At 38.6% G+C, this 22,991-nt stretch overlaps 1 protein-coding gene and 1 long non-coding RNA gene across 3 annotated transcripts in view; one reads left to right on the forward strand and one right to left on the reverse strand.

Moving 5' to 3' along the window:
- Nucleotides 1-1,560: 1,560 nt before the first annotated feature.
- Nucleotides 1,561-6,232, reverse strand: LOC127448424 (iroquois-class homeodomain protein IRX-6-like). 2 transcript variants are annotated; one of them, XM_051710933.1, is made up of 7 exons: nucleotides 5,889-6,232; nucleotides 4,814-5,077; nucleotides 4,296-4,405; nucleotides 3,836-4,131; nucleotides 3,104-3,715; nucleotides 2,691-2,796; nucleotides 1,561-2,094 (listed from the first exon to the last, which is right to left on the reverse strand). In XM_051710933.1, exons 1-7 carry the CDS (start codon nucleotides 5,952-5,954, stop codon nucleotides 2,055-2,057), a joined length of 1,494 nt encoding a protein of 497 aa, XP_051566893.1. In that variant the 5' UTR covers nucleotides 5,955-6,232; the 3' UTR covers nucleotides 1,561-2,054. The 2 variants fall into 2 exon arrangements, with proteins under 2 accessions (XP_051566893.1, XP_051566899.1); XM_051710939.1 differs by having other exon boundaries at nucleotides 2,682-2,796.
- LOC127448545 (uncharacterized) overlaps nucleotides 5,585-22,991 on the forward strand; it is a 33,196-nt gene continuing 15,789 nt past the window's right edge. Inside the window, exon 1 of the long non-coding RNA XR_007898548.1 lies at nucleotides 5,585-5,649. This is a non-coding gene — a long non-coding RNA (uncharacterized LOC127448545). The remainder of the gene's footprint in view (nucleotides 5,650-22,991) is intronic.

The following is a 22,991-nucleotide window of genomic DNA, read 5'->3' on the forward strand; positions in this document are numbered from 1 at the left end:
TTGAAAAACAGGCCTGAGCCGTTAAGCATCAGGCTGGTTTTGAAATATTCCAAGTTACTCTCCATCATGCCAGTATCTCTTCGTGTTTTTTTCTTTATTAATCAAAATAGTATACAGAATATGATTTTGAGAGGTTATATTTAGGGAGATTTGTAGAAATAGATCTCGCCCGTTGGACAGATTGCTTTGTAGAGTGCAGATCCCGAGAGATAATCCGAACTATAGTCCGTTGACCTTTAATAAAAACAAAAATACAGGGCTAAGAGGCAAAGCATGCCACCTGCATCGTGTTAGGCCTCTGAAATACATTTTTAGCACAATTTCCTACAGCAACAAATCTAGTCGACAGCACTGAACAGCTTTCAAACCCCCCAAAATGTAATCGAATTAAATGAAATAATTTGCGTTTTTGTCGTAGCCTACAATGACATCTTTAACGTGCTTAACAACAGCAATAATAATAATAATAATAATAATAATAATAATAATAATAATAATGAAAAAATAACAAAATAAGAACTGGCTCATTATTTACAACTATTGCATGATGACCATATCTGTTGAATGCTTTGCTAAATAAACTTATATTAATTGGATTTAAAAACCAAGGCTTATTAATTTTCTCGATATATGATCATCACCTTTTGTAGACCAGGATTTTTTTTTTTTTTTTTTTTTTTTTTTTTTTTGAGGAATTCTGCAGCGCAAACAAGTGACATGACAGTCGGCACGACCCCTTTTTCAGTTCGCCCACAAATTGACCACAGCGCCTTTGAATAGACCTAATACAGTCCTAATGCTCTTGTTTACATGCCTTAATCTTCCACTCCGCCCTGAAATAATGTCTATCTTTCTGTGGCTTAATTTTCTGGAGCCCGACCAGTAGGTCATTTCTCCATACTTGTTTTTATTATTTTATGCTTTCATGATCGTGTTTTACCTCTGACATTAAAAGTTTACTTGACTCGGTGCTGAAAAAAACAAATGTAGCATCACTAATGCATGCCTAACACGTCATAGTGTGAATTACTTTTAATTATTTCTGTTTTATTTTATATCCGTTCAGGATAATATTCTACATGCCAACGAAAAAAAAAAAAAAAAAAAAAAAAAAAAAAAAAAAAAATTCTCTGTGTTTTTGAAACAGCCCATTCATTGCTTAGCGCGTTTAATCGTAGTGCTTAAAGATCCCCGGGGATGTTAGTTCGAGCAATTGACTGATCAACTTCAAAACACTTCATGCGTATGGATGCTCCCGCGTGACCCCGTTGTTACCACAAGAACTGGATGATGAACTGGACAAAGCTGCATTTATAACCTATTCGTGCATCACTCAGAGCCTGAACAATAACAAAGTGTTTGATGCCAATACCGATTAAACAACGATAATGATAAACGGATGCCCCCTTTCTTCACCCCCGTGTTGAGCCCATTCACATCCTCTAAATGTAATACCTTCCAACAATGTCCAGACTTTAAGCATATCAGGAGGATGCATTCCGTTTACAAAGCTGGCTGATTACGCTATAAACAAAGAAATAAGTTCAGACAAATTGAAAATGAGTTCTTATAAAATATTTTATAAATAAAAACACATCACATTTATACACAGTTTCTTGATATAAACATAGCAGACTCCTCAGGATCACAGTATCTTACCTCATTTATTATTGATAAGTAAATCAAACTAAAAAGTCTGGCTGTAAGCTTTACAACAGCTTTCAAAAAAGTAAATCACAGAACATTAAGCACATGACCACAGATGCATGGTAGAGATAAATAAAGCAGATGGATAATTAAACAATAAATAGATAAATAGGAGGACTAAACTACGATTGCCAGTGCAAACAAGAAATCACAGACAATTTATTCTCATACACCCACAAAACATTGCATAAAGTTATTGAAACCATCAAATCATATTGTGCAAAATTATGGCTGCCTCCAGTTTTCACAGTTCTAGAAAGAGCGCACATCATTGTGCTAGAATTTCAAGTGTCTGCTCTCATGAGCTTAGATCTTCTTTGCTTCCGTTCCATAGTGCATAATGTAGATCATAAAAATATCCCAGTGTTTATTGGCATTTCTGCAGTCCTAATTAACAGAGAGAAAGGAAATGTATGAGCCAATATTGTGAAAGGTAGACTAGGTGAAAAGGACAGGTAATATTGGGTGATTACTTGATGAAATCCTTGTGACAAAGAAGGATATGTATAACTCATTACCTCAAACCACACACATATATAATGTAGATTCTAAATAGAAAGATACATCATTCTACTTTAATTGCGCAGTGACTGAAATTTTGCCAGAACAATCCAGTGAAGTTTATCAGTTAAGCTGAGGGCTGCACAGCAAAAATGTTTATTGTTGTCAGAGTTACTGTACAAGAAGTATGTGTAATGGCATTACTTGATGTCCGCTCGAATCTATGCAGACTGTGGGGTGACAGATATCATGTAATCCTAGATGATTGGATTTCTTTCTTTTATTTTTTATGTACATTTACATGTCTGCCTTTTTGTGGGTCTTTCTAGCAGAAAAGACCTCTCTTTGGGGACATTTTTGGATGTCCTTATTTGGAAAAATAAATTATCCATACATAAATTAAATAAATATTTTAAAAATTCTAATAGTGCAAAAAGTTTTGTGTGTGTGTGTGTTTAGTCACTCTTGCTCACCTTCCTCACCTCTTCATCACAGGTCTGAATGCAGTGGTCTTAGTATCCTGCAGTGCTGGACATGTGTCATTGAGCTCGGTGGGTTCTGTCTCTATCTTTCCTGTACTGGGAAAGCCTACAGTAAACATAAAAGACCGCAAATGCATTGTCAGTCCCCCTGAATGTACATACCCACCTGTCAATAAAATAGCCATAATTTAAACACTACACAGATTTAACTTGGACACAATATATTTTGAATTTTTAAGGTATTTTGAATATGTATCAGTGTCATCATTAACTAAGAATTTAAATGTAACCAGGATGTTGACTAGCATTCAAAATTAACAACAGCTCATAAGTTAACCCTATCAAACACTGGTATTGTTACTTGGTTCTTTTCTATAGTTCTATAATGTTGATTAAACACAGAGATGCTGTACCTTCCACTGAGGAGTACTGGCAGGATTCTGTCAGTATAGGATAGGACGAAGAGTGTAACTGGAGGGTCTTGAAGTTTCCACTACTGTAAGCCTTATGTATCCCCTGCAGTCCTTCTTGGTAAATGCTTTCAGTATTGCTCAGGTCCCCACTCTGCCCTTCTCTGACTGTGGGCAACCTGACTCCCTGCATCTGACAGTCCGCAGGGCCAGTTCGTAAATCTCCTCCATGCTGCGTGCCTAAAACAACCCCTGCAGCAGCTGTGCGTGCCAGTGACCAGATCCGGGGCTTCTCTGAAGCCTCAAAGTGAGAGAGTGCCACAGTACTTATGGAGGTGGACTGAGGTGATGGCTGCTGTTGCTGTGTTTTGGAGCCCAGAGGATCCGGGTAATCAGGGTTCACAGGCCCCAAACTCTTCAGGCCACAGGAAAAAGAGGCAAAGTTAGAATGGAGAGGGAGGTCAGGGTTACAGTCTCTCTTTGGAGGGGAGGAAGTCGGGAGGTCATCCTGACCCGATTTCTCACAGTCACTGTCCAGCTTGTCACAGTCCTCATCCTCAATTTCATCCAGGTCACTGAACTGCAGGTCCTGCTCATCCTTACAATCTTTGGAGTCTATGTAAAAGCAGTGAGAGGTACTGAAGTGAAATTCACATGATTTAAAAATAACAAAGTTAAACATGTTATATTTACAGAAATTGGATTTAATTACACTTGAGAAGAGGTATGAGGTACCTTTGGTAATGCTGTCTGGGTCAGTCTTATTGAGGTCTTCTTTCCTGTCGTCCCCTGCTTTGTTTTTGGGGGACCAGGTCATCTTATTCTCTTTCTTTAATCTCCTTCTAGCATTGGCAAACCAGGTGGACACTTGTGTGAGAGTCATTTTGGTGATGATGGCCAGCATGATCTTCTCACCCTTTGTAGGATATGGGTTTTTCCGGTGTTCATAAAGCCATGTTTTAAGAGTGCTCGTTGTCTCACGTGTGGCGTTCTTTCTCCGTGTTGAACCATTAAAATCAACTGTCCCATACCTGGATCAAAACAAAAAGCGGCATGTTTAACTTGAGAATTTATTTTACAAGTATATATATATATATATATATATATATATATATATATATATATATATATATATATATATATATATAAAATATTAAAATAATCTTATTAGAGGTGGGACAGACTTTAAACTCACCTGTCATACTGGTACTGTCCCAGTGAGTGGTCATATGGATAGTAGGCAGCAGGTTGGGTTATAGTGCCATGAAGGCTTCCTGATCCCTCTTTGATATCATATTGTGGGTTCTGGAGATAAATTAAGTACAAGAAAAATTTTAGTATGCGACAGCTGTTCCATATATTACTAGTATTTAGTCTGATCCTGTACAGATTATTATTATTTTTTAATGACATTTATTATTTTATCTCCTTACTGTCTCTAAATTATGACCTTTCTTTTTTAAAGTATGATAGGCAATATGCATTACATATGTTTCTGTGTATATCTTCCCAATTAAACCAAGTAGGCCATATTAAACCAAGCAGACAATGTGCAATGTCTCTTCATTCTATACCTTCTGATTATTAAAAGTTATTTCACCAATAACTTGATCCTTTTAGCAACCCAATATAATCCATAACAAGCCGTGACTTGAAAGAGTCAATCGATTGAACGAGAACTCGCGCTATATCTGATGAGAGCGCTGCACATACCAGGCTTGAATAGATGGCCGAGGGGTCGGCGCTGTACGGAAAGTAGTTGGCGTAGTTCTGACCGGCTGCAGCCGCTGCTGCTGCGTACGGAGAGCCGTACATCCCGAGCGCGGCGTTGAGCTCTGTCCGTGTGCTCGCCAGCAGCCGGTTCTCATAGGAGGGACAGCAGAAGGAGGCTGCTGTCTGAGACGCGCTCGATCCTTCCGTCACCGACCTGGAAATCGAATCGCAGCAAGTCGTACTGGTGTTTGCCGACACGAACAACTGCATGAAGACAATTGTGGATAGAAAAGTCATTTTATTTTTGCTTAACAAAGTAACCGCACAGTTTCCTTAAACAGAAATGTAAGGTAAGCTTAAGACACTTTGTTGATAGCCTGAACTGTAAAACTGTATATATATATATATATATATATATATATATATATATATATATATATATATATATATATATATATATGAGTACTTTAATTTTACTTTGAGACTTAATCAAATTAATGGAAATATCTATCAACGTTTAGTTTTTAATCTTATTTTTGTGTGTGTGTGCTGATTTACGGTGTACAATATGAAACCTATAGTGTTCAGTTTCTGTTATGTCAGAAAGTAAAACTTTCTGTTAAGTTTTGCTCAAAGGTAAGTTAACCGTCATATTCTTTGCCTGCATAGAAACTTTGTATCTTTTCCATATTAGAGTAAAACCATGATTGTTCGCACGTCATATTGTCGAAATCGCTATTATTTGAAAATGTGTAATTAATTTATACACACAGACCGCAGAGCAAACCGGCAAAGGGAGGAGTCTCGCTCTCACCATGAACAATTACACCGTAAAGGTAATTTACACGTTTACAACAACACGTGAGGTCATTTATAATTCAAATAACCAATTACTATAAATATTGACAAACCCCAAGATATAGCGGAACTTTACTTTGGGATGCAATGACAGAGCAAACTGCTACCCAGTGATACAATCCAGAGATTATCATAGAAAGTACAAAAATAAAAACACATGGTTTTAGCGGTCTTTAAGCATCTACATAGGACAAATATGTAATATTTTAATGCTTACCTGAGAAGTTGCATTGTAAGGACATCCAAACTGCGAGAAAGACATAGCTGCTTCTTTTGTTATCATAAGCAATAATCTTCTGCTGATCGACTGAAACAAAATCTACTTCAAATCCACCGTCTTACACACATTTTCACACTCGGCCTTTCGCTCAATAATATATGACTGCACTTAACTGGGAAGCTCTGAGGATGTTTACGCCAGCCCTACTTTTATATGTATATATAATCCCCTTAAGGAAACGAGAAATTAGAGTTAAGCTTCATCAAGTACAAAAATATTGTTGTTATACAGCTGTAGAAAGCTTAAAGGATAACTAAGACTTGCAAGATATGAACTTGCGGTTGTGCTATTATTTGTGCCTCTATAGTTCTTTAGAATTCATCCATGCACGGGTATCCGTGTGACGTCACTCTAATCCCGGGACGGCGAGGATAGAGTGATGTCTTTGCCAATCACGTCATGCTTCGCGCTTTTCTTGAGGTGTGTTTTGCACACTCTTGTCCCCTCTGCCCCGCCCCCCACCCTTTATAAAACACTATGGTATTCTAAGACTTAGAGAGCAATGATGAATCACTTGGACACAACTTCTAAAACAGAGACAGTGACTATAAGCAAGAATTCTTATTCGATAAAGAATAGCCTATTTACATAGCCTTTACACTTTTCAAATTAATTCATGTAGCACATATAGTTTTGGAAAAGCCTGTTTTCATGGCAAATTACGTGTTTGTTTTTTTTTTTTTTTTTTTTTTTTTTTTTTACATGTTAGATGTATGTTAATATATGCGCTCTAAATGATATAATTTGATCAATATTTTCAGTAATGCAAACGAGGGTTTGACATATGAATATTTTTATTTTCAGGTTTATAAAAATAATATAGAACTGTTCAAAGCTTTAATCACAATTATATGTTTTACTTATCATCCCTATATTACATTATGTGCTTGATGATACCAACAAGCGTATAATTATTGCATTTAAGAAACTACCCAGCTGATGAAGAAATGAACTGAAGAGGTATGTGCAGGACCCTTGCTCGCATCTGTCTGACCGATCAGAGGTCCGACCTGATGTTAATTGCGATGATGTTTCTATCTCTCTCTATTAGAGAGAGGGACAGTTCCAGCAGACGTGCACACAGGGAGAACCTCTGGCAGGTCAACAGAAAACCGATTGATACTTATCTCGGGACCTACGCGACCATTACGAGAAATGCGTAATTGTAACAATTAACAAATGGATATGGCCTTGTTTAACCAGCGAGTTACACCGTGAAAATATGCCTCTGTAGTGAAATTAGACGATCAGAATGGAAGAGAGAGAGAGAGAGAGAGAGAGAGAGAGAGAGAGAGAGAGAGAGAGAGAGAGAGAGAGAGAGAGAGAATTAGCTGAATCTCTCAAGTCTAATTACACGGCAGTAGTGGGAGGCGACGGGAACAGCATTCTAATTGAAGGATGCTTACTTGAAAGGGATGATAGAAAATAATGCTCCCTCGCGCGGAATAAAGACTGGATAAAGGATAATACATGCGGTTTTATTAAATGTTCTAGACAATATGATTAGAAGACTCATCTCTCTCTCTCTCTCCTCTCTCTCTCTCTCTCTCTCTCTCTCTCTCTCTCTCTCTCTCTCTCTCTCTCTCCCTAATAACTATCCTAATAGCTTTACTGTGAAATAATTGTGATAGTACTAGTGAAGTGCCCGCGCATCATCACGCGCAGCTGTCACAATGCTCACGCGCTCCCCACGGCTTGTGGCTATCTTGAGGAGATCTCATCTCCTCTCATTTTATAATTTCCAGGGATAATGCAAGACGAATAGTTCCATGTCCACGGTGATCTTTTTGCGATTACGAGCTCACTCTTCGAGAGGCGCCAGAGAGCCGCGGGTAAATGCACGGCTCTAATGGATGGATTTAGGATTACTGGTAAACTGCAATGACACAGCAGAATATAGGCCCATCAATACTTTGAGTGCCAAGTTCACTCTTTTTACTTCAGTGAATAGTCCTCCACCAAGATTTATTTTTTAAAGCCAATTACTGTATAGCTCTATTCTGTATGTGTCTAATTAAACACCTGATCCAAAACCTTATAGTTACTGAGATATAGCCCTCGTGAAAACTTGCCTTGGTCTCCCCTACTAGCCTTACATAACATTGTAGGTTAATAATCAAAAAGGAAAATAGTTCAGTGTGTAGCCTAAAACCCTAAAGTTTCAAAACCGAAAAGTATAGATACTGAGGGTCAAAAAGCAGCAGTCACACTCTCTAATTTCAATTTATCATCCCACAAAGCTCAGGTTATGAGCACAATTAAAGAAAGAGGAACCAGTTAAAAGAAAGGCCAGAATCTTTACTGTAGTTTGTCCAAACTCCTTGTGCAAGGACATGCATGATAGCCCAAGTGCATATGGGCGCCCTCATGCATAATGCATGTGGAGTAGCGCCTGATGATCAGTACTGGGGGTGGAGGTAGAAAGTTAAATCAGCCCTAATTGAGGAGGCAGAGCACACTGACCGATCGTCCATACATATCACTATTCATCCCCATTGCTCCCACTGCTTTCAGGATATTCTGAGTCTGATACATGATTGGTATCAGTCTTGTCTGATACAACTGAATCAATTTTTATACTGTCTGTGAATATTTTTTTTGTTTGTTTGTTTTTTGTATTCGTAAACATAGCTAGCTATCTGTATAGAAAGATAGATAGATAGATGGATAGGTGTGTGTGTGGGGGGGGGGGGGGGGGGGGGGCTTTGTTAGCCTTGCATAGGGATTATGGAGGCTCAAAGCCTCACAGCAGAAAGGTTAAACCAACAGCCTGCTTCACCTTCTCATTTAATACATTTCTCAGGCTGCTTTAATGAATTTCACAAAGCTTTTCTGCTTTTTCATAAGACAGATCAGAGCTTTTTTATGAAATAATAATAAGGCCCTGCTCAGAGAGGGGCAGAGTGGAGGGGAGGGGACACTCTGGATCGAAGCTGAGTGATATCTCATTAAACAAGTCTGATATTCCTGATATATTCAGATGAATCCCAGACATACAAGATCCTGAATTATTGCTCACAGTCTCCCCTCGCTTCATTCCAGGCCAGGTATTAACACTGCTAAATTATCCAAAAATGTAAAATAAGGCAATAAATATTCTAATAAGAAACCCTCAAATTATAATGTATGTGGCCATAGCATTGCCCAGCAAAATCCAAAACAAACTTCATCTCAGCAGATGGATAAATTGACCAGAGTGAGGGAGACTTTGATCCTCAATTATCTTTGCCTACTAGAGGCATAATAAAGTTATCAGTCTAGCTATTTAATAAAAGCTTTGTGTTGGATGCAATAAAGTAGAAAGTGCTTCAATGTCTGTTCCGCAGTGTCAAGCTTGAATTCATATTGCTCCATTTCTGTAAATGCTCTTTTATTTAATAATTAGAGACATTGTTTTTAAAGATGGTGCAATACCAAAGTCAACTTACCATTTTTCTGGAGTACATTACAGTAATTAATTAATTACAAATTAATGTGCAATAAGTTGTTTAATCAACACTGATTATTATAACATTTTCAAACATTTTAATTTATTTATTATTATTATTACTATTATTATTATTTGATGTGTGATGCACTGCACTGTAGTGTATACTGTATATTTAGGTTTGTTCTTCACTGTTGTGCTGAGCTTGTGTGAACAGGACTGTTTAGCTGGCAGGACCTCTGAGGGCCCCAGTGTAAATCTATTATTAGTGTTCCTGTGTTGTTGTCAGGGATTTGTAGCTTGTTACACACAGATTGGAGAGTCAGAGAAATACTGTAGACTAGTATAACTCAGTTACTGTGTTTCTAAGAAGGCCCTCTAGTGACGTAGTTGAATGCTGCATACTCGCTTGTGCACATGCATGTTGTGTTCGTTTAGATAAAATACAGTGTATGTCATGTAAGGCTCCAATGCTTAATGGTATGTTTGTGTGTACATGTAATGATCAGAGTATGTCAAATGAATGTCATCATGCATTGTAGACTACAATATCTCCAACAATTTGTGTGTTTCTAATAATTCTGCAATTTTCTCTCCTCTCCTCTCCTCTCCTCTCCTCTCCTCTCCTCTCCTCTCCTCTCTCACTCTTTTCCTCTCCATTTTTCTCTCTGTGCTTGATGCCCCCTGGGAAAGGTCCCAACTGCAGATGCTTGTGGGTGGATAACCAAACACTGGTGTTTGTTTGCATAAACACTTTTGAGAGGTTTTCTATTTATTTTTAATAGTTGGCTGGAGCTTGAAGGACTGTGACAGAGACATGGGGGATACAGTTCATTGCTAGGTCCAAATCTCCATTACTTAAGTCTGGATTCTGATAATGTGGTGGTTATGCTGCATACGGACAGTAAGTTAAGTCTCATTTTTTTGCAAACATGAAAGCAATTCAGGCTGTTGTGATGTCAAATTTAGTTTTCCACTTGCTCTTATTTCAAAGCCTTGTCGTGAGTACCGTGCAGTATTAGTATGAGGTTTAACTAATTGAAAAGTTTTCTTTCACTTTTGATTTTACTCCTGGATTGAAAGAATGCCAGAAGAGGGATAATGTTGAGCCTTGTAGGGCAGGATAACTAAAGATTAAGTTACATGTACAGGCAGAAAAGAACATTTGTTTATCCCCTATTATGACAGGCACATTTTAGTTTCAGGTTTTCATCCCTGGGATTTGGGAAAAACAGAAAGTGTCCAATTGGTAGTCATCATCACATAACTGTTGTTATTCTGTAGGTTTAGGAAAACTGACCTGACTGCTTTTATCTTCAGGTGAGAGTGTGTTGCCCTGGAGGTAAGTGGGAACAGACATGGGCTGCTGAAGTCTAGCCTTACCTCTGCAGGACAAAACAGCATCTCCTGCAATGACAGTTCAATTGCTGAGGCCTCTGGTCCTCATTTGCAGGCCAGACTCTGGAGAGATTTTTCTCCTCCATGCTTGGTCTCAAACACAAGCCAGATGGCTCTATTAATGTTTGCTCCACACATTTTATTTTCATCTGCCCTGTCGGGTCTTGTCGTGTTAGTTCCCAGTACTTAATAATGCATTATTTCTGTGCTTTCTGATGTGAAACCAACCAATGTTTCCAACCAAGCAAGAAACCAATGTCCGAAATGTCTTTCACTCCATACTCTTTTCTGAGAATCAACTTTACTCTGTACACAGTTGTTTCCTTAGGGAATACAATTTTATAAAAATTATTCACGATTGCCAAGATGAGCTAACTATGTCTAGTATGCAGAAAAATTAAAAAGAAAGAATTGAATTGCTAAATAAGTGTATCTTGGTGCCACATTCATAAATTATGCACGCACTCTCCTGACTAAACCTAAACTAAAGAAAAAAGAAAAAAAAAACACATAATTTTAACAGTGTAACCAAGTGGGGGGGGGGGGGGGGGGGGTTAGGGGCAGTATTGTTTTATACCAGACACAGCTTGGCTTCACTCCTGCTAGGAATGTCACCCCTTCCTCATTTTCCAGTGTTGTGGATTTTCATTTCCAGGACACAATGTTGTTACCGTGGAGTGCCATTCAGACATAACTATTTCATTTCATTTTTTATTTTTTTTCCATTAAGATCACATATGTTATGTACCTCCAGAACTGTCTGAGGTTATTTTCCCCAAACAGGAATCTGGATCTTACTATAGCGGGCATATTGCAGAACTTAAAAGCAGCTGTTACATTGCTGCCAAGATCAAACACTCTTGTTAACTGTACAGAAAGTGAAATTAAATACCTTTGATTGCTAAAGTAGCTGGTTATTGTAAACTAGTTCTTGACATGGCTCTTACACAGCCCTTGACCTTGGCTAGGCTGCACACGCATCATCACATTTCAAAATCAGCTACATCTTTTTGTTGTTACTGCTAATTCCTGATTAGCAGATTGTCAAATTTACTGTACTTTGGGGACTTAGAAACTTGGATTGAATCTCAGAGGTGTTTCCTTTATTGATTTAGAACTAGCTTTCTTAAGTAAACCCACAAGGGGTAGTGTTTGGGTACTTGCAAAATGCAACATTGTGCTTTTAAGATTTTTGTCTGCCAAGCAGTTTTCTCTTATGTATGTATATCAGATTCAGTTATTCTAGTGAACCATCTTATCTCAAGAAATGAGTACAGAAATGTTGGTAGTTACAATATTGGCAGACAACATTCTTCAGGCAACAAATTTTGAACGACACACATGCGTTCCATTCAACAGATTAACCCCAAAAGAGAACTAATTTGAGAAGTTCAGAGGATAAAGGCCTTGAAATTTAAGCATTAGACATTGCATTAAAACCCAGGGAAAGTACTGAAATTACACCCCAGTGTCCTTATTTTGTCTTATTCATTCTGTATGCAAATTGCTGAATGTTTTAGGGGTTACTTCATTTGATGAAGGCATGCCCCCACAGAAATTCTAATGTCTGACATTTGTAATAATTTCAACTCCTTACTTTGATGGCTAGAGAATAATACTTCATTAAAAGGTTAAATTTTGACATTTAATACTGTTATCATGAGGGTGGCTTTTATAAAAAAACAAAAACAACAAAAAAAAAAACAATTAGTGCATTAATGTGCTGAGACTAAAAAAGCATTAATCTAAAAAAAAAAAAAAATGCTTCATGTGGTAACATCTAAATTAACTGTTTTTATTCAAGTAAAAATATAAATAAAATATTTAACATGTCTGAATCAACCTGACTTCATAAGGTTACACCAAACAAAACCATTTTTAAGGTTAGAACAGGTAGAAATAGCTCCTTAAAGGAATAGTTCACCCAAAATTAAAATTATCTTATCATTTACTCAACCTCATGCCATTCCAGATGTGTATGACTTTCTTTCTTAAGCAGAACACAAACGAAGATTTTTAGAAAAATATCTCTGCTAGGTCCATACAGTACATTGCAAGTGCATGGTGATCAGACCATTGTAGCTCCAAAAATCACATAAAGTAAACAATTAAGCCATTCCCACTGGCGGTACTAAGGCCAGTTTTAGGTACTTTTCCCCGGGATTAGTGCTTTTCGTCGCTTTCACACCTAAGGAACTATAGTTCCTCGAAGCCATTTTAGGGTCATTTTTAGCTCCTACTCCAGGGTAGATACTTTTGGGGTATAGGGACTGTGTGACTGTGGGAAGTGCTGCAGCCTGTGATTGGACAAAACCCTGCATTGAGAAAGGATAGGAGCTCCACAGCCGCCATAGTAAACAAACTAGCTACTAGCCTGCTACTGAGAGGATTATGCTAATTTTACAATTCCCTGAACAGAAATAACATATAACAAACAAAGTATCCAAAGAGAATCACCTGTTTCACATATGTGTTTGTCAGTGTGTGTGACTTCATCAGGAAACACGCTCTGAGGTTTCATCGCATCTTTACTATTTGTACTGTGTGACTGTACAGAAAATCAAGTGATTTCTGGATTACTACATCAAATTTTTCATGGGATGACGGATATAAATAATCAGATGTTTATCGAGAGTGGGTAATTGATAGAGTTGGGGTACTCGAGTTCGGACTCGGACTCGAGTCCGAGTCATGAGTCCAATTTTTATGGATGCATTAAATGGACTCAGATGCATTTTTGGACTTGACTCGGACTTAAGCCATTGGGACTCCGGAGTCTAGCCGAGTCCATGGCATTTGTGATGCAATGAAAAAAATAAAATAACGAAACAAAAATAAATGAACACATCTCTTTCTGCATTCAGCCATAGTACCCCCAGAAGTCATAGATGTGCAAGAGTTTGTTTCACCGTGTTAAGCAAACACATGGCCACACATATACGCACGTGCACAGTCACACTCACACTCACACTCACACTCATCAGTCAATCAGTACGCTTAAATGTTACTACAGAGACTACTGTTTAACATCGATTACCAAGGTGGCTGGCACGCCGAAAACATAAAGACAAGTATGTAGCCAATGTACTAGAAACAAGGCAGTTTCGCATGGCACGGGACCTGACAGTTGGTAAAATTGCACATGCCATTTGTGCAGATAAGAATGTGCTCGCATTGCAGTTTCATCGTGGTTAAGAACTTCAAATCAAGAACTTTATTGAGTCTCCCACATCATGACAGTTTACTAAAAACAACATTTTGAAATAAAAATTTAGAAAAATAGTTTTAATACTGGTCTGTTAAGTCTTTTAAGGCATAATGTATCCACACATATAGGCTTCTGTAGCCTCTTGTGGTCCATGCAGTGTTGTCAGCTTGAAATGGTCCATAATAGCTCGATGAATTAACTGTGTAGTTAGTTTGTATATGAAGCTACTTCATGTAACGAATTGAATTTAGCTGGTTATTACATTTTTATTTAAAAGTTTTTATTTTATTTTTACCACTGGGTAACTTATGCACATATTGTTTTTAGCCTATATCTCTGACACTTTTGAAGGACAATTCTGTTAAAAATAAAACTCGATATTATTATTTTTCATGATTTTGTGGTTAAAGAAGACCTCAGTGAAATTCTTTGGTATTTAAAGATTTCATAATGATTGTAGACTAGCGTGGCTGCCGCTCAAGCAAATATCAAATATTTTTATCTTGGATGTCAGCTGCTACTAGCCGCACATGGACGCATCAGGGTTTTAGGTGCACGATCAGCACGCAGAACTGTTTTCCACTAATTAACTATGTGTTAAATGGCCCTAATATTAGCAGTGGGCTTTTCCAGTGTTTTTGGATGTAACATTTGCAGTTAAATCATGAGATGTAACTTCTCAGCGAGTGCTAATTAGTACTGTGTTGACGCATTTGTATGTGTTTTCTCAAACCAGTCGGCAGATAGAGACTCTCAGTATAGACTATTATTTCTTTAGTTAGGGTTAATTTTTAGATAAAACTAAACTAAATTGAAAGGACAAATTGAAAATGTAGCAGAAATAAAAACTAAATTAAAATTCGAAACAATAATAACCCAGGTTGTAATGACTAACACAAGTTTCACTTACTTTAGTCTGTGTTTGTTTTTGTCAAGTTTTTGTTACATTTATATATTGACATTTTATTTTTCTTAGTTGTGAAGGTTAAAATAAGCTTAAAATATTGATGTTGAGTTTACGGTTACAATTTTCAGATTCATTCAGACTCGACTCGAACTTGGTCTACTATGGACTCGGTCTTGAGTCTGACTCGGCCCCTTTTGGACTCGGACTCAACTCGTACTCGATTGTTTAAAGACTCGGACTTGACTCAAACTCGACTAAGGTGGACTCGAACCCAACACTAGTAATTTAATTTTATTATACACTAAACCGTCTTTAAATGTAGTTTACATGAGGGAAGTATTGCGTACCTATTACTGTGTGGTTAACTTGCATCAAGGCATCTTTTTTAAGTCACTATATGTTGAGTCATAAAAGCCTTTATCGTAAAAGATAGGTTTATAGTACATTTTCCACATGTTGTCCGCTGAGTTCAGCGTGTGCTGTGCAGTTAAACAGCATTTTCGCTGCCTCATCTCTCCTCTCACTCCAGCTGCAGCACGGAGTACCGCATGCACGCCTTGCGAGCTCAGTTTAAACTGTGTCCAAAAAATGCTGCCTTCGGAGGCTGTATAAGGATGGACGAAGGTAGGATGAAGTAAGGTGCCTTTTAAACTGTTCAGAGAGTTCCGTTCATCCAAAAATGCTGTTGTTTAAACCATTAACTGATAAGGCAGGGGCCTATGTTTTCCGATGCAGCCAAAGTTCGTATAAAACAGACCTAAACAAACAAAAGTGTAGCTCCGATCCTGGAGTCCTCCGAAAACACACGCGCAAAAAACGTCAGAATAAAAATGGTAGATACTTGGTTACGTCACTACGGTGGTTACTTTGGGAATGTGAATGCAATGGGAAATGTCTCCTCGGGTGTTCCGTTCCTCATAAGAGTTCTCATCTAGAAAGTTACTAAGGGAAAAGTATGTATGTGACTGTGACTGTGGCTGTGTCTTGTTTGGAAGGCTGTGTCCTCCAGAGGTCGAATTTGTCGGCCGCATACGTCTTCGAGGCTGTCTCGTTTCAGAAAAGCGAGTAGGGCACTTCGAATGCAGCCTTCGAATGCGACCTTCTTTCATGGGAATTTGGAGGATGCATGAGGTGTATCCTTCGTGGGCACTCACAACCCACAATTCTTTGCTTCAACGGAAATGTCTATAAAAAATTATGCCACTTTGCCCGTAAATATGATGTTCAAATGCAAGTAATGTTAATTCCCAAGTTGAAGTACCTCAGTAGATGGGTGCAGAGTATATAATATGTATAACTGTATTAATATATAATTAAAATAAAATATTAGACTAAAACTACACCTGTAAAATCTATTTTCTTTTCTCTTTACATCATTATAACTCTCCTAAAATTTACCTCATACATACCCTTCTAAAGGGACTTTGTTCTCTTCTCACTCAAAGCGCTCGTACTTGTTAAAGAGTGGCGTGCTGTCATAGCAACCATGTTACGTTACGTTTCTGTTTGTCTTACGAAGGCCGTCTCATTTAAACGAGACTTGTTTATTTCCTATTATATGGACCTACAGAGCTTAGATATTCTTCTAAAAATCTTCATTTGTGTTCTGAAGAAGAAAGAAAGTCATACACATCTGTGATGGCATGATGGTGAGTAGATTATTTTTGGGTGAACTATCCCTTTATGGTGACAATTTTAGGTTAGGTTTTAGGTTAAGAGTAGTTATATATTTAAATATGCAAAGTAAAATATTACTTTGCACCTTTTCAAAAGGTCTGTCTTGCAGGTCAATCTCAACAATCTTCAACAATTGCAGATCATACAGCAATTTTTTTTTCTTCTTTTTTTTCTGTCTGGAATATACTTGCCACTGTTGACCACTTGGTTTGATCTGGTGATTGCATCATGGACAGAGATTCAATATGAAATCCTATTATATCCGTCTGGTCTGCAGTCTGTATTGTGTGGTTCTTACTTTTGTTGGGAAGTAAAACTTTGTGCCCACGGAGGGCAGGCAGAGAATGAATAAGTGAACAGTGAAGCTATAGCAAGATGTAAAGATTTTCTTAGAGGACTGTGTATCAAATCTCAGATTATTGAGTAGCTCTTTGTTTGACGGGCTGCCAAACCAAATGAACGCATTCAGTCCCATACAGAGAATATTTTACGCCTTGGTGGATAGCATATAACTAAAAAAAAAAAAAAAAGAAAAAAGAGAGAGAGGGAAAGAAAGAGCGTAAAGTCCAAATCCTTTTTAATTCATCAAAGCACCTTCTAAATGAAGGGCTGAGTTAAACTTTCATACCCCACGTAGAAGGCAAACAGCAAAGCCCCCCTCCCCCCTTTGGTATGCCTTTCTGAGATTCATTAGGTTTTGAAGGCATGGGCTGAAAGGGTTGAGAGGTAGAAAAAGAGTAGAGAATAAGAGGGAGAGAGAACAAGAATGATGACTGTTGCCTCTTTTGACAGATGGAAAGGTAACCCCCTAATTTCCTAAGGTTCATGTCATCCATTCTATGATTGCTTGATTTTGTGAGCTCACTTTCCCTATATATATGGCCATTCTTTAAATATTTTGCTGACAAACTCTCCTCCAGGGCCTGACAGATCCACCTCCAGTAGGCAGTCTGTGTAGTTCCCAGCTCCAAATATATTTTTAGACTGATTGTGTACAGTAGAGTTTCCCAACCCTGTTCCTGGAGGCCCCCCAACAGTACACATTTGGATATTTCCTTAATCAAGCACATCTGATTCAACTCATTAGCTCGTTAGTAGAGACTCTACTACCTGAATTGAGTGTGTCAGATAAGGGAGATATACAAAATGTGTAGTGTCGGGAGGCCTCCAGGAACAGGGCTGGGAACAACTGGTGTACAGTAATTGCATCAATCCATTCTTCATTGTGACATTTATATTGCAGTGTTCACAGGAAGTCTTGGAACATCCCATTTAAGACAGTCAGTTTAATTCATAGGAACAATTTTCTAAGTCAATCATTCTCTTTTTTAAAGGAAAAAGCATGACTCAAAGTCCCCTTACAGTCAAGCACAAGCAAACTGTGCTGATTGGTATGCACAGAAGCAGTTTGTCACACAATGTCAAAGCAGATCAAGCCATTTTGATGAGCAAACTAACTTTTTACAGAAAAAATTACATCTTTGAATATGTAAATACACATTTAGAACAAACGCATCAAATGCATTTCTAAGAAATAAAATAAATATTGGCATAATGGTTGTTCACTACAGGCTCCAGATACTCTGATGTATCTTACTCATTTCTGAAGACCCTCTCCTCTTTTTCCTCTCTTCTTGATCACTCTTCTTGTCACATTTCCTGCTGCTGTCTGAGTGTGAGCAGGGTGCCGGGGTCAGGTAGCTCAGCTCTGTGATAACCCCTCATAAGAGCCGCCAGCATGGCTGACACTCACCATATGGCCCTCTGACCCTGTCTCCTTGGGAACAGGACATGGCACAGGAAGAAGAACTCTGGGGGAGAGATTTGTACTCGGCTGAAAGGAATGGAAAAGATATGTATGAATAACTCGAAAAACTGGGAACATGATGATAAGTAGTTTCGGAAAGCAGTGTGGACTGTGTTAAAAATCAACAATGTAGTTCACAGCTGAAATGCTTGTTGACTGGTGATAAGGACTTTCAGCATGGCTGCTCCAAACTAACTACAGAGACAAGTATTTTAAATGCATGTAGCTGAATGATGTTCATTGTGGGAATAAGTCTTTTATCTCTTACACTGCGATCAATAGTCACACACAGTGTTGGATAAGTTACTCAAAAAAAGTAAATAATTACTAACTAATAATTACATAGTCTAGAGTGTAATTAGATTACTGTACTAATTATTCTGTATGAAAAGTTATTGCATTACTTACTACTAATTACTTTCTAAAACCCTTATCAACCTCGACCAGATGAAAAATACAAGGATAGACATGAAACTGTTCTATTAATTCTTTCAAATAAATCATATAAAATCAAATAAATTATTCATGAACTGGTCAAAGAATTTAAGGGGGCTGCATTAAATTAGAAAACATACATTTTAACATTAGACTTTAAATTTCGATTTTAAATTCACTATTGTTTTATTTAGAATAGTTCTATAGTCTATACAGTATTTAACGCAATTACATCATAACTAACTGTAATTAAATTACTGAAAAATTAAGAGTAATCCCTTACTTTTTAAATGAAAAAGTAATTTAATTACAGTAATTAATTACTTAGTAATGCATTACACCCAACACTGGTCACACACATGCACAAATGTGTATGCACACAAACACACACACACACACACACACACACACACACATACCTAATATCTGGACAGTTCCCTGGGCTTGAGTGCGTGAGGAGGGGAACTTGCAGTCTGGCTTATTAGAATGCTCTGTGTGAGATGAGAAGAGAAGAGCAGCAGCTTTCCCAATGTAGACCCCACGTCACACGCAGGCAGCGGCGGTAGACAGGGGTCACTGCTCCTTGACCCCCCCTTCCTCTTGGGAGATAGTCCAGGTCTGCTTTCTGTCAGGGTGTCTTCCACACCGCACCCCAGGGGGCCACACCATGTGGGAACACAATGTTTTAAACCTTATCACCCTGTGAAGGAAATGGAGACAGAGGAAGGATACAAAGAGAGAGAGAGAAGTTTTTAGTTGAAGATGTGTTGATTTTGTTACATTTACAATGGAACAGCGTTTTCCTCCACTCAAAATGGAGATTTTTTTTTTTTTCAAAACTTTTTTTAGTACCGCATACTTTAGAAAACAATTCCGTTAAAAAAATTTTTTATAACAAATTATTAGCGTGTACGTGACCAGAGACTCGACTCTCCTCTCCTCTTCTCTTCTCTTCTCTTCTCTTCTCTTATTCTCCTATCTTGTTCATCTCCTCTCGGTCGATAGGGTTAATTGGTCTGCTCTGTCAGTGCTGCATTGATTGTGACCACTAATAAAAGAGATATTGATTGGCAGTTTGTTTAACATTGGCCTGCACACTGCACACTGCCCTTTAATGCTATCCCAACAGCAACCTTTTCCTGTTTCCAGCACTTCTCAATGTCATGAATTATGCTGCTCGATTATGTGTTTATATATATATATATATATATATATATATATATATATATATATATATATATATATATATATATACACAGCTCTGGAATAAAATTAAGAGACCACTGCAACATTGTCAGTTCCTCTGGATTTAGGTATGTATTTGCGTAAAATGAGCATTTTTGTTTTATTCTATAAAGTACTGACAAAATTTCTTCCAAATTCTAAATAAAAATATTGGCATTTACAGTATTTATTTGCAGAAAAATGACAACTGGTCAAAATAACAAAAAAGTTGCAGAGTTTTCAGACCTCGAATAATGCAAAGAAAGCTCATATTCATTTTTAAACAACACAATACTAATGTTTTAATTTAGGAAGAGTTCAGAAATCAATATTTGGTGGAATAACCCTGATATTCAATCACAGCTTTCATGCATCTTGGCATGTTCTCTACCAGTGTTTCACATTGTTGTTGGCTGACTTTATGGCACTCCTGGCACAAAAATTCAAGCACCCCTAGACTATCACTGATCCTCCACCTGGTCATCTAATGGTTAGACGGAGACCTGGAGAGGCCTTCAATCCACAGTGTCTCGCACCCACTGTGAAATTTGGTGGAGGATCAGTGATGATCTGGGGGTGCTTCAACAAGGCTGGAATCGGGCAGATTTGTCTTTGTGAAGTACGTATGAATTAAACCACATACAAGGTTATTCTGGAAGAAAGCTTGCTTCCTTCTGCTCTGACAATGTTCCCCAACTCTGAGGGTTGGTTTTTCCAGCAGGACATGTTCCATGCCTCAAAGACAGTTCAATCAAGGTGTGGAAGATCACCGGATTAAGACCCTGTCATGGCCAGCCCAATCTCCAGACCTGAACCCCAATGAAAACCTCTGGAATGTGATCAAGAGGAAGATGGATGGCCACAAGCCATCAAACAAAACCTAGAGCTAGAGGATAGGAGAGGCCAGGCGGAGCCAGGTGACCGACTGACCAAGGAGGAGCCAAAAGGACGAGGGACCCCAGAGAAGCCGATTGGCTGAAGGACCATGGTGGAGCTGAAGCGACATAGGGCCAAGGTGGGACTGAGGGATCGAAGGACCAAGGCGGAGTCCAGGGCTCGGAGGGTCTAGGCAGGGTCGGAGGGTCGAAAGTTCCCCTTGCCTGATCAGGAAAACTAAAGGTGGGCACAAGGGCAGGAACCAATTCCAGCTCAAATAGCCCAGTGAGAGATGGCTCTGGAATGAATGAGGCCTGCAACGCTGGTTCGTTGGCCAGAGGTGAGCCTGAGACCTTGCACGGAGCACACTGAAGTGTGGCTGTGACATAGCATAGAGCACACTGAGGCGTGGCTGTGACATAGCATGGAGCAGAATCAGACGTGGCTGTGACGTGGCATGGAGCAGACTCAGGCATGGCTGTGACGTGGCATGGAACAGGCTGAGGTGTGGCTGTGACATGGCATGGAGCAGGCTCAGGCATTGCTGTGACATGGCATGGAGCAGGCTGAGGCATTGCTGTGACATGACATGGAGCAGGCTGAGGTGTTGCTATGACATGGCATGGAGCAGGCTGAGGTGTTGCTGTGACATGGCATGGAGCAGGCTGAGGCATTGCTGTGACATGGCATGAAGCAGACGCAGGATCCGGGGCAAAAGATGGCACTAGCTCAGCAACCATAATGAGGAACTCTGGCTTGGTGGCCATGACGTGGGACTCTGGCTTGGCGGCCATGACGTGGGACTCTGGCTTGGCATCCCCCTCCCCCACAGTGAACACAGAACCAATTATCTGCAGGGCAAGGTCGATATACTGAGCCAGATTGAGGGGACTGCGACCACCAGGCATCAGGGAAGAGATTGGATCATTCAATCCCACCTGAAAAATGTCCTTGAGGGCGACTTCATTAAAGTCCACCTGGCAGGCCAGAGCGCAGAAGTCCTCCTCATAATTTTCCAGGGATCGATTCTCCTGGTGAAAACAAAGAAGCTGGATTGCTGGGTTCATTTTAGTTGGTCAGGTATTCTGTAACGTAGTTGAAGAGACGATGATGTGTGATGACCCTAAGTGCAGATTTATTTACAAACGTGATATCCAAAAAACCATAGCTCCAAACGTGAACAAAACATAAACTTGACTAAACTTGACTTGAACAAAACATAAACATGAACTTGACTTGACTTAACATGACTTGACCATGAACTTGGCATAAACAATAGCACGACGTTACTGTCATGTTTATGTGTTTTGTTCTTGTTTTCATGTCTTTTATTTTCAAGTTTAGTTCCTGTTCAGGTCATGTGGTGTCATGTGATTTCCTGTTCTCTCATGTGATCTTGTCATGTGTTTCCCCTGTTCACATGTCTTGTTTTCATTGGTTCATTTGTTTGAATACTTTGTTATTAGTCTTGTCTTTTCATTGGTTAAAGTTAATTTAGTCTTGTTATCTTGTTTATAGTTTAGTCTTGTGATTGGTTGTCTTGTTTACTTGTTAACCATGTCCTTGTATTTAAGCCCTCATGTTTGCCATTGTCTGTTGTCAGGTATTGTGAATGTAACTTTGTTGTTTAGTCAAGCCAAGCCAAGCCAAATCTAGTTTTATGTCAAGTCAAGTCAAGTCATGTCATAGTCATGTTCATGTTTATGTTTTATTTACCTTTGGATTAAACTGCACTTGGATTCCTCATTTCTTCGTCATCATCTTAATCATTGTCTTTGCCAGCCCATCGTTACAGTTACACAAACAAACAATACCTGACAATGGACAATGGCAAACATGAGGCTTAAATACATGGACAAGGGTAACAAGACAAGACAGAACTGATAACAATGTAACTAGACAATAAACCAATGAAAACAAGACACATGAACATGGAGGGAAACATGAAATCAAATGACCAGGGGACCACATGACATGAAACACATGAACAAACACATTAAACATTACATTACTGTATACAATAAACATTTTATTTATTATATTTTTAACTACCTGCCCTGGACGCTGTATATTGCTACATT

The sequence above is a fragment of the Myxocyprinus asiaticus genome, chromosome 1 (assembly GCF_019703515.2).
Source record: "Myxocyprinus asiaticus isolate MX2 ecotype Aquarium Trade chromosome 1, UBuf_Myxa_2, whole genome shotgun sequence".
Classification (NCBI taxonomy): domain Eukaryota; kingdom Metazoa; phylum Chordata; class Actinopteri; order Cypriniformes; family Catostomidae; genus Myxocyprinus; species Myxocyprinus asiaticus.